Source organism: Apodemus sylvaticus, chromosome 14 (assembly GCF_947179515.1).
Source record: "Apodemus sylvaticus chromosome 14, mApoSyl1.1, whole genome shotgun sequence".
Classification (NCBI taxonomy): domain Eukaryota; kingdom Metazoa; phylum Chordata; class Mammalia; order Rodentia; family Muridae; genus Apodemus; species Apodemus sylvaticus.
In genome coordinates this window covers 52,373,193-52,385,529 of record NC_067485.1, presented here as the reverse complement: position 1 = coordinate 52,385,529, position 12,337 = coordinate 52,373,193, and the positions used below count along the sequence as shown (strand labels likewise).

Sequence of the window (12,337 nt, the reverse complement as noted above, 5' to 3'; positions counted from 1 at the left end):
GATAGGGCTATTCCATCTATGTTTAGAAGGAAGATGAAGATCAGCACAGTTCTCCTGTGAGGACATCTGCATTTATGGTTCTTTTCCAAAGCTATTACAACAAAAAAAAATTTCCTGAGTTCAAGGAAAGCCTTTTCTGAGTGTTGGACCCTTGCTGCCATGGCTTTATGTTGATTTTCCATTCAAAGGGATGAAAAATACACATTATTTAGACTTTCACCTCATTTTGCTTAACACAAGTGCTTTGGAATTAAATAGTTGAGATTGGGAATAATGACTGTGCAAACTTTCCTCCTACACACATGGAAAGAGAAGCATAGATGGAAGACTATGAAGAATAACCATTGGTCCAGCCGCCAATCAAGAATTCCCTTTGGTTCAGTGATGGCATTAATGTGACAGAGGGTCTCCAACCCTTTTTTAAAAACTGATTTGGGATTTGCTCTGCAGAAGGGATCCCAAATCTGGTAGTCTAAACCTGATTAAGGACGATGACTGGGGAGGACATAGGCTTCGGGGGAGAACCTGCCATTGTTATACTGATAAATAGGCAAAGTTTCAGACTACCTTTATTGTGTTTATATTTATACCCACAGAGGAGTGCAACTTTTGTTGCTCATCAGAGAAGCTTCTTTGTTCAGTGGATACTGGTTCTGCAGAGACAACTAGTCAAAATGTAAAAAGTAGGTGCCTGTGGAGTACGCAGCCCTAAATGGGACCAGTGAAGCACACTCAAGGCTCACTATACACAACAGAAAATAGGGCAGAAAGATTCTTAGAGTCAGGTTGGGGAGAACTGGGACAAAACAATGTCTTCTGGATATGACAGGGCTATTTTACTTATGAACACACAACAGCTATAGTTACCTACACAAGAACTGAATAAAACCAAGCCAGTCAACATCCCAGCATGTGTGTGAAGGGGCACCTGATGCCCCATCCCTGACTGAAGAGTTATTAGCACTTGATGGTTGATAGCAGAGGGAGAGTCACTTTTTTCTGTAGTGTGTCCTTTGGTAGATTGCAAATGCATCAATAGATGGCCCTATACCCATGTGTATGTGGGCAGCACTAATGGAGCATGATGAGTTAAAAGTAGAGGAGGGGTTAGAATGAGTTGGAGGGGAGACTGGTAGATAGATAATGATTAAAACACACTGTATACAGGTAAAAAATTCTTAAACATAAATTAAAATTACCATATTAAAAAACAACTGCTACATGCATGTAGCTGGGTGTAGTGGCAAGTGTTTATAATCTGAAGTATACTCAGAAATCTAAGGCAGATAGATCATGATTCAGTGCCTGTCTAGGCTATAGAGAATGCTTAACTCCAGCCTTAGCAACTTAGTGTGTCCAATGTCACAAAAATTAAAATATGGAGATATAGATTAAGGGTAGATAACAATAGTAAACAAATAAATGAACAAACAATACAAAACCTTGTATACAGCAACAATAAAATGAGTAAATTATTTCATTCAAATCCTGTTTTTTGTCTCTGAGGCTAATTGATTATTGAATAGAATAGAAAAAAGAGAAAGAAGATCTAGAAGAAAGAACTAATGGAGATGAGGAGGATGAGAGAAAAGTTGTGATGTGTCATGAAAGAAGAGAGGCCAGGCATGGTGGTTCACACCCTTAATCCCAATATAGGAGTCGGATGAATCTTATTTATTTTCAGATAGCCTAGTCTACATAAAATGTGCCAGGAGAGCTAAATGTATTCAGTGAAAACCTGTCTCAAAAGAAAAGAAGAGAAAGAATACGTAGGACTGTTGAAGGGTTTACAGTAAAGACAGTAGTGCTTTAAGCATTGGGTTGCTTAAGGCTCAATGACTTAGAATACATACCCAGTGGCAAGGACTCATGTTGATGTTGGCTTCGAATAGCAGCTATTAGACTGTGTCCTGGTCTGGCCAGCAAAGATGCTCCTCTGTTTCTAGAGACTTCTGAGGCCTAATTTAAAATAAAAGTGTAGGATTGGAAATCTGCCATCAATTAAAGATTTTTCCTTGAAAACCATTTTCTTTTCTGCATGAAAGTTAAAATATCTTGGTATTACTGAGATGCAGAAAGCAAAGTTGAAACCTTTAAAGCGATAAAAACCTAGCAAATGTTGGATGTGTCATTTGGTAAAAGTGATTGGGCCAAATGTCATGAATACTAATCAGTGCACTGACCAGAAACATTAGAGAAATAAATTCTATATAAGCATTAGTAGAAATATAGATTTATGGTTTTCTTTTCAGACAGTTGGTATTGAACTTCAATGGTGATGTGGGATGCACGTGCTCTTTAGGTAGTGTTGACCATCACCAAATAACCCTTTTGGTTTAGCATCTAATTATTCCAATGGCTGCTCTGGTTTCTTTCTACATTGTACCTTTTTTACCACATCTTTTACCAAGTAAAATTATTATATTCAATTTACACACATAAAATTTAGAGTTTCAAAATATAAATTTATCCAGTGTTTGCAATTGTGGGAGAGAGAACCAGGATTATAACTAATATTTGACTGCAAAGTGTTTATTTCAAACCCTGCTACCAGAATGCACTGTCTGTGTTGGAGAAATTTGGCAAAATCTCCTGTGATAAATATCTTTGTTTAGCTGCACACCCATATTTATGATGATTAATTGAAGCATAGGTCAATTTTGAAAATTAGTCAAGCTCCTAAGATCTAAAACACTATAGTAAATTTTCTATGATGAATCCATATGCATTTTGCCTCTTAAGACCTTAGAGCCCAGTGTTATGGTACCCTGTTGTATTTTTTTTTCTGAGACAGGGTTTCTCTGTGTAGCCTTGGCTGTCGTGGAACTCACTCGGTAGACCAGGCTGGTCTCAAACTCAGAAATCCACTTGCCTCTGCCTTCCAAGTGCTGGGATTAAAGCTGTGTGCTACCACATCTTACATGTCTGGAAATAGAAGCTGGGGATAAGAAGTTGGAGTGGCCCCTTGTTCTGGAAAGACTCAGTGAAGCAGTATAGAACAAAATCAGAACAGGGAAGTGGGAAGGGTTGGGTGGGAAAACAGGGGGAGGGAAGGGGACTGATGGGACTTTCGGGGAGTGGGGGTCCAGAAAAGGGGAACTCATTTGAAATGTAAATAAATATATCAATAAATTAAAAAAAATAAAAGCAACATGCAGAAAAAAAAAAAGAAGTTCAAGGCTAGCCTAGTTCTCAACCAGTCCAGGTTACCTAGGAGAGATCCTGTCTCAAAACCAAAGCAAATCAACCAACCAACCAATCAATCAATCAAATAAGCAAACAGAGAGACCAAGACAGTATAGATTTTCCACTTTGGAATATCATCAGATATATCAGCTTTACTGTAAAACTTGAAAAGTATGATAAATAAGCCTTAATATATTTAACAATTTTGAAAAGAACCTAGTTATGATACTTAGTAAGGGATTAAGTTCTAGTCACAAAGGACCTGCTACTCATAGAATAAGTTATACTTCCATACTCTGTAGTGACGTAAACTTTATCCCTAGTATACAAATGTGTGCTGCCAGTCAATATCTGACTACAATACTCAGCTTCTCTTCTAGTTAGGCTGTGAATCCATCATTTTTCCCTTCTGGTCCTTCCCATTGTCTGTAGCTTATTTGAGAGAAAAGAAGTAGATTGTATGCCACATTGGTGGACTTTCCACTTAGTACTTAACTCTGCTCAGGTGATGTAGTTCGAAACCAGCCTTCAGAGCTGGAACTGCTGCAGCACACTCAGTCTCAAGCAATTGGACACAACTCACAGCAGTGAATGAAGTTTGCTGAGTAGATTTATCCAGTATTAGTCTCCATATTTTCTTCACCAATAATAAACATGTAAAAACTTTTCTGAAACTGAAATGATATGGGTTTTTCCTTGAAGGGAATTATTCCAGTTCACATTATTGTGTGTTTTATACATAGTAATGAGAGAGTTCTTGATGATCACTTATGTGTGGATTAAGTGGTGAGTTATAGACAGAGATTGTAGAAATAGATACACCTGAAATTTGAGCTTCAGTAGACTTGAGAACCTGACTTTAGGAAACCCCTTTTGTCTCATTCTAAAGGAAGGTATTGTGACTTGGTGAGATATGTTCAAATGAATAAGGCTTTTAAATAGAAAGGGATTCCTCCTATTCCTGGCTCCATAGTGTTGTAGGTATGCTGCAGAGAAAAATGGTGAGAGTAAGCTCACATGCTTACTGGGAAAATTAACCCAGACTGAAAGGTTAAAGAAGCCAAATGAATTTAGAAAAGTAATGAATATGATTCTTCAGAAAGGTAGAAGACTTCCGTTGCTCAGCAGAAAGTAATCATACGTAAGAAAAGAAAACCAGGAAAGAGACTATATAGCATGGGGATGGAGTATCACAGGGCATGGCTCTTTTTTCCTTTTCATTTCATGGTTGTGTTATTGAAGTCTCTCCAGGGTCTGATGGAGAAAACTTTTTCTATTATTATTAATCATTCCATTTGTTTACATTTTAAATGATATCCCTGTTCCCGGTCACCCCTCCACAATCCCCCTCCCATCACACATCTGCCCTCTTCCATATCCCCTTTGCCTCTATGAGGGCGCTCTGCCTACCTACCCTGTCCCGCTCTACCACTCCAGCATCCCCTTATGCTGGGGCATCAAACCTCCACAGGACCAAGAGCCTCCCCTCCCATTGATGACAAGGTCATCCTTTGCTACATATGTATCTGGAGCCATGGATCCCTCCAAGTACACTTCTTGGGAGAACTGGGTGGTCAGGCCAGTCAAGATTGTTTTTACTATGGGGTTACAATTCCCATCTGCTCCTCCAGTCCTTCTGCTGGCTCTCCTACCAGGGTTCCTGAACTCAGTCTTGATGGCTGTCTCCAAACATCCACATCTGCATTTGTTAGTTGCTGGCTCTCAAGGAACAGCCATACTAGGTTCCTCTTGGCAACAGTGTTGGGGTTTGGTGTCTGCAGACAGGATGATTACCCAAGTGGGGCAGTCGCTGCATGGCCCTTCCTTCAGTCTCTGCTCCATTTTTTTCTTGTCTCTGTCTTTCCTTTGAACATTTCTGGGTTAAAAACTTTGAGATGGGTGGATGGCCCCATCTCTCAACTGGAGGCCATGCCTATCTATTGGAGGTGGTGGTCTCTACGGGTTCTGTCTCCCCTTCACTGTGTGCATTTCTACTAAAGTCACCCCATTGGGTCCTGGGAGTCCCTTGCTTCCCTGACATCTGGGACCTTTGAGTGGCTACCCTCAGTTCCTCATCCCTCACTGCTACATATTTTTATTCAATTCCTGACCCCCTTGTACTTCTCTCCCATTCCCTCCAGTACATGCTGCCCCCTTATTTCCTCCCCTCCTCTCCCTCTGAGCCCCCATCTTCACTTCCTGAGATCATCCTGTTCTCCCCTCAGTGAAGGACTGAAGCATCTACACCCTGATCTTCCTTCTGAGTTCCCTATGGTCTGTGGGTTGTATTGTAGGCATTGTGAGCTTTTGGGCTAATATCCACTTATCAGTGAATATACACCATGTATGTTCTTTTGTGTCTGGGTTACCTCACTCAGGATGATATTTTCTTTTTTTTTTACATTTCTTTTTAAAATTATTATTAGATATTTACTTCATTTACATTTCAAATGGTATCCCCTTTTTGTAATACCCCTCCAAAAACCATCTATCCCATTCCCTCTTCCCCTGCTCACCCCCTCCCAATTTCCTGACTTGCATTCTCCCATTATGGGGAATTGAGCCTTCACAGGACCAATGGCCTCTCCTCTCATTGATGACTGAAATGGTCATCTTCTGCTACATATGTAGCTGGAGCCACGGGTCCCTTCATGTGTACTCTTTGGTTGGTGGTTTAGTCCCTTGCAGCTCTGGGGGTACTGGTTGGCACATATTGTTCCTTCTGCAGGGCTGCAAATCTCTTCAACTCTGTGGGTCCTTTCTCTGGCTGCTCCATTGGGAACCCTATGCTCATTCTATTGGTTGGCTGTGAGTCATGCATGTTTTGATCCATGTTTCAGTAAGGATCAAAATATCCATACTTTGGTCTTCCTTCATCTTGAGCTTCATGTGGTCTGGAAGTTGTACCTTGGGTATTCTGAGTTTGGGGGCTAATATTTACTTATCAGTGAGTACATACCATGTGTATTCTTTTGTGATTGGGTTAACTCACTCAGGATGATATTTTCTAGCTCCATCCATTTGCCTAAGAATTTCATGAATTCATTGTTTTTAATAGCTGAGTAGTATTCCATTGTGTAAATGTTCCACATATCTGTATCCATTCCTCTATTGAAAGACATATGGGTTCTTTCCAGCTTCTGTCTATTATAAATAAGGTTGCGATGAATGTAGTGGAGCATGTGCCCTTATTACATGTTGGAGCATCTTCTGGGTATATTCCCAGGAGTAGTATAGCTGGTTCCTCAGGTAGTACTATGTATAATTTTCTGAGGAACTGCCAAACTGATTTCCAGAGTGGTTATATAAGCTTACAATCCCACTAGCAATGGAGGAATGTTCTTCTTTCCCCACATTCTCTCCAGCATTTGCTGTCTCTTGAGTTTTTGATCTTTACTATTCTGACTGGTGTGAGGGGGAATCTCCGGTGGTTTTGATTTGCATTTCCCTGATGATTAATGATATTGAACATTTCTTTAGGTGTTTCTTAGCCATCCAGTATTCCTCAGTTGAGAATTCTTTGTTTAGCTCTGTACCCCATTTTTAATAGGGTTATTTGGATCTTTGTAGTTTAACTTCTTGAGTTCTTTGTATATATTGTATATTAGCCTTATAGCAAATGTAGGATTGGTAAAGATCTTTTCTCAAACTGTTGATTGCTGTTTTGTCCTACTGATACTGTCCTTTGCCTTATAGAAGCTTTGTAATTTTATGAGGTCCCATTTGTTAATTCTTGATCATAGAGCATAAGGCATTGGTGTTCTATTCAAGAAATTTTCCCCTGTACCCATGTGCTCCAGGTTTCCCCCCACTTTCTCCTCTATTAGATTCAGTGTATCTGGTTTTATGTGGAGATCCTTGATCAACTTGGACTTGAGCTTTGTACAGGGAGATAAGAATGGATAAATTTTCATCCTTCTATATGCTAACTGCCAGTTGACCCAGCTCCATTTGTTGAAAATGCTGCCTTTTCCACACTGGATAGTTTTAGCTCCTTTTTCAAAGATCAAGTGACCATAGATGTGAGTGTTCATTTCTGGGTCTTCAATTCTATTCCATTGATCTACCTGCCTGTCATTGTACCAATACTATGCAGTTTTCATCACTTTTGCTCTGCAATATAGCTTGAGGTCAGGGATAGTGATTCTGCCAGAAGTTCTTTTATTGCTGAGAACAGTTTTCACTGTCCTGGGTTTTTTGGTTATTCCAGATAAATTTGGAATTTGCTCTTTCTAACTCTATGAAGAGTTGAGTTAGAATTTTGATGGGGATTACATTGAATCTGTAGATTGCTTTAGGCAAGATGGCCATTTTTACTATATTAGCCCTGCTAATCCGTGAACATAGGAGATATTTCCATTTTCTGAGATCTTCAATTTCTTTTTTCAGGGACTTGAAGTTCTTGTCATACAGATCTTTCACTTGCTTGGTTAGTCACACCAAGGTATTTTATATTATTTGTGGCTATTGTGAAGGGTGTCATTTCCCTAATTTCTTTCTCAACCTTTTTACCTTTTGAGTATAGGAAGGCTACTGATTTATTTGAGTTAATTTTATATACAGGCACTTTGCTGAAGTTGTTTATCAGGTTTAGGAGTTCTCTCATGGAATTTTTGGGGTCACTTAAGTATACTATCAAATCATCTGCAAATAGCAATACTTTGACTTCTTCCTTTCCGATCTGAATCCCTTTGACCTCCTTCTGTTGACCAATTGCTCTGGTTAGGACTTTGAGTACTATATTTAACAGGTAGGGAAAGAGCGGACAACCTTGTCTAATTCCCGATGTCAGTGGGATTGCTTCAAGTTTCTCTCCATTTAGTTTGATACTGGCTACTGGTTTGCTGTATATTGCTTTTACTATGTTTAGGTATGGACCTTGAATTTCTGATTTTTCCAAGACTTTTATCATGAAGGGGTGTTGGATTTTGTCAAATGCTTTCTCAGCATCTAATGAAATGATCATGTGTTTTTTTTCCCTTTGAGTTTGTTTCTATAGTGCATTACATTGATGGATATTTCCATATATTGAACCATCCCTGCATCCCTGGGATGAAGCCTTGTTGATCATTGTGGGTGATTGTTTTTATGTGTTCTTGAATTCAGTTGGCAAGGATTTTATTGATTATTTTTTGCATTGATATTCATAAGGGAAATTGGTCTAAAGTTCTCTTTCTTTGTTGGGTTTTTGTGTGATTTAAGAATCAGAGTAATTGTGGCTTCATAAAATGAATTGGGTAGTGTTCCACCTATTTCTATTTTGTGGAATAGTCTGAAGAGTAATGGTATTATGTCTTCTTTGAAGGTCTGATAGAACTCTGATTATGTCCTGCTGTCTACTCCTTTTGTGCATATTCACTTCTTTTTGTTTTAGAGCCTTCAGCTGTGCTGTTAAGCTGTTAGTGCATGCTCTTTCCAGTTTCTATTTGGAGGCACTCAGAGCTGCGAATTTTCTTCTTAGCACTGCTTTCATTGTTTCCCATGAGTTTTGATATGTTGTGCCTTTGTTTTCATTAAATTTTAAAAAGTCTTTAACTTCTTTCTTGACCAAGTTATCATTGAATAGAATGTTGTTCATTTTCCATGTGTATGTGGGCATCTGTTCTTTTTGTTGTTATTGAAGACAAGCTTTAGTCTGTGGTGCTCATTTAGGGTGCTTGGAATTATTTCAATCTTCTTATATCTGCTGAGGTCCTGAGAAGAAGGTACATTCTTTTTTTTTATTTTTTTATTTTTTTATTTTTTTCTTTTTTTTATTCGATATACTTTTTATTTACATTTCAAATGATTTCCCCTTTTCTAGCCCCCCACTCCCCGAAAGTCCCATAAGCCCCCTTTTCTCCCCCTGTCCTCCCACCCACCCCTTCCCACTTCCCCGTTCTGGTTTTGCCCTATACTTCTTCACTGAGTCTTTCTAGAACAAGGGGCCACTCCTCCTTTCTTCTTGTACCTCATTTGATGTATGGATTATGTTTGGGGTATTCCAGTTTTCTAGGTTAATATCCACTTATTAGTGAGTGCATACCATGAGTCACCTTTTGAGTCTGGGTTACCTCACTTAGTATGATGTTTTCTAGCTCCATCCATTTGCCTAAGAATTTCATGAATTCATTGTTTCTAATGGCTGAATAGTGTTCCATTGTGTAGATATACCACATTTTTTGCATCCACTCTTCTGTTGAGGGATACCTGGGTTCTTTCCAGCATCTGGCAATTATAAATAGGGCTGCTATGAACATAGTAGAGCATGTATCCTTATTACATGGTGGGGAATCCTCTGGGTATATGCCCAGGAGTGGTATAGCAGGATCTTCTGGAAGTGAGGTGCCCAGTTTTCGGAGGAACTGCCAGACTGATTTCCAGAGTGGTTGTACCAATTTGCAACCCCACCAGCAGTGGAGGAGTGTTCCTCTTTCTCCACACCCTCTCCAACACCTGCTGTCTCCTGAATTTTAAATCTTAGTCATTCTGACTGGTGTAAGGTGAAATCTCAGGGTTGTTTTGATTTGCATTTCCCTAATGACTAATGACGTTGAGCATTTTGTAAGATGCTTCTCTGCCACCTGAAGTTCTTCAGGTGAGAATTCTTTGTTTAACTCTGTACCCCATTTTTTAATAGGGTTGTTCGGTTTTCTGGAGTCTGACTTCTTGAGTTCTTTATATATATTGGATATTAGCCCTCTATCTGATGTAGGATTGGTGAAGATCTTTTCCCAATTTGTTGGTTGCCGATTTGTCCTTTTGATGGTGTCCTTTGCCGTACAGAAACTTTGTAATTTTATGAGGTCCCATTTGTCAATTCTTGCTCTTAGAGCATACGCTATTGGTGTTCTGTTCAGAAATTTTCTCCCTGTACCAATGTCCTCAAGGGTCTTCCCCAGTTTCTTTTCTATTAGCTTCAGAGTGTCTGGCTTTATGTGGAGGTCCTTGATCTATTTGGATTTGAGCTTAGTACAAGGCGATAAAGATGGATCAATTCGAATTCTTCTGCATGCTGACCTCCAGTTGAACCAGCACCATTTGTTGAAAAGGCTATCCTTTTTCCATTGGATATTTTCAGCCCCTTTGTCGAGGATCAAGTGGCCATAGGTGTGTGGGTTTATTTCTGGATCTTCAATCCTGTTCCATTGATCCTCCTGCCTGTCACTGTACCAATACGATTCAGTTTTTAACACTAGTGCTCTGTAGTATTGCTTGAGGTCAGGGATACTGATTCCCCCAGACTTTCTTTTGTTGCTGAGAATAGTTTTAGCTATCCTGGGTTTTTTGTTATTCCAGATGAATTTGATAATTGCTCTTTCTAACTCTGTGAAGAATTGAGTTGGGATTTTGGTGGGTATTGCATTGAATCTGTAGATTGCTTTTGGCAAAATGGCCATTTTTACTATATTGATTATACCGATCCATGAGCAATAGTGTTAAAAACTGCATGGTATTGGTACAGTGACAGGCAGGCAGCTTGTTTCTTGGGACTATTTGCATGGAAAATTGTTTTTTATCCTTTTACTCTGAGGTAGTGTCTGTGTTTGTACCTGAGGTAAGTTTCCTGTATGCAGCAAAATGTTGGGTCTTGTTATGTATCTAGTCTGGCAGTTTATGTCTTTTTATTGGAGAATTGAGCCCATTAATATTAAGAGAAATTAAGGATAAGTGATTGTTGCTTCCTGTTATTTTTGTTATTAGAGGTGGAGTTATGTTTGTGTGTCTCTCTTCTTTGTGGTTTGTTAAAAGAAGATTAATTTCTTGATCTTTTTAGTGTGTAGTTTCCCTTCTTTTGTTGGTGTTTTCCATTCAATAATCCTTTGAAGGGCTGGATTTGTGGAAAGATACTGGTTAGATTTGTTTTTGTCTTGTTGGCATTTTTGTTCCCTTAGTGTCTGTATGATATCTGGCCAGGATCTTCTGGCTTTCATAGTCTCTGGCAAGATGTCTGGTATAATTCTGATAGGTTTGCCTTTTTATTTTACTTGACCTTTTTCCTTTACTGTTTTTAATATTCTTTCTTTGTTTAGTGCATTTGGTGTTTTGATTATTATGTGATGGGAGGAATTTTTTGTGGTCTAATCTATTTGGAGTTCTTAGGCTTCTTGTATGTTCATGGGCATCTCTTTCTTTAGGTTAGGGAAGATTTTGTTCCTCCCTATAATTTTGTTGATATTTATTGGCCTTTTAAGCTGGGAATATTTGCTCTTGGCTATACATATAATCCTTAGGTTTGATCTTCTCTTTGTGTCCTAGAATTCCTGGATGTTTTGGGTTAGGAGCTTTTAGCATTTTCATTCATTTTCTTTGACTGTTGTGTCAATGCTTTCTATGATATCTTCTGCATCTGAGATTCTGTCGTCCATCTCTTGTATTCTGTTGTTGACGCTTGGATCCATGACTTCTGACTTCTTTCCTAGGTTTTCTATGTCCAGAATTGTTTCCCTTTGTGATTTCTTTATTGTTTCTACCTCCCTTTTTAGGTCCTGGATGGCATTGTTCAATTCCTTCACCTGTTTTTCCTTCACCTGGGTTTTCATGTAGTTCTTTAAGGGCTTTTACCTGCTTACTTATGTTCTCCTTCATTTTTTTAAGGGAGTTATTGATGTCCTTCTTGATGCCCTCTATCAGCATTATGAGCTGCCATTTTAAATAAAAATCTTGCTTTTCCAGTGTGTTTGTATTTGAGTTATTAGCCCTCTATCAGATGTAGGGTTAGTAAAGATCTTTTCCTAATCTGTGGGTTGCCATTTTGTTCTATTGACAGTGTCCTTTGCTTTACAAAACTTTTCAATTTTATGAGGTTCTATTTGTCAGTTGTTGGTCTTAGAGCATGAGCCATTGGTGTTTAGTTCAGAAAGTTTTCTCCTATGCCTCTGTGTTCTAGGCCCTTCTCCACTCTCTTTTCTATTAGATTCAGCATATTTGGTTTTATGTGGAGGTCCTTGATCCACTTGACCTTGAGTTTTGTACCAGGAAATAAGAATGGATCAATGTGCATTCTTCTATATGCTGAATACCAGTTGAACCAGCACAATTTGTTGAAGATATTGCCTTTTTTCTGCTGGATGGTTTTAGCCTATTTGTTAAAGATCAAGTGACCATAGGTGTGTTGTCCATCTCTGGGTATTCAGTTCTATTTCATTGATCTTCCTGCATGTCTCTGTAT

General features: G+C 38.9%; 1 protein-coding gene across 1 annotated transcript in view; it reads right to left on the bottom strand.

Annotated features, from left to right (window-relative positions):
* Hecw1 (HECT, C2 and WW domain containing E3 ubiquitin protein ligase 1) overlaps nucleotides 1-12,337 on the bottom strand; it is a 173,439-nt gene that overhangs the window by 52,976 nt on the left and 108,126 nt on the right. The window contains exon 15 of the mRNA XM_052156837.1: nucleotides 1,854-1,959. Within this exon, the coding sequence (XP_052012797.1) occupies nucleotides 1,854-1,959 (106 nt within the window). The remainder of the gene's footprint in view (nucleotides 1-1,853; nucleotides 1,960-12,337) is intronic.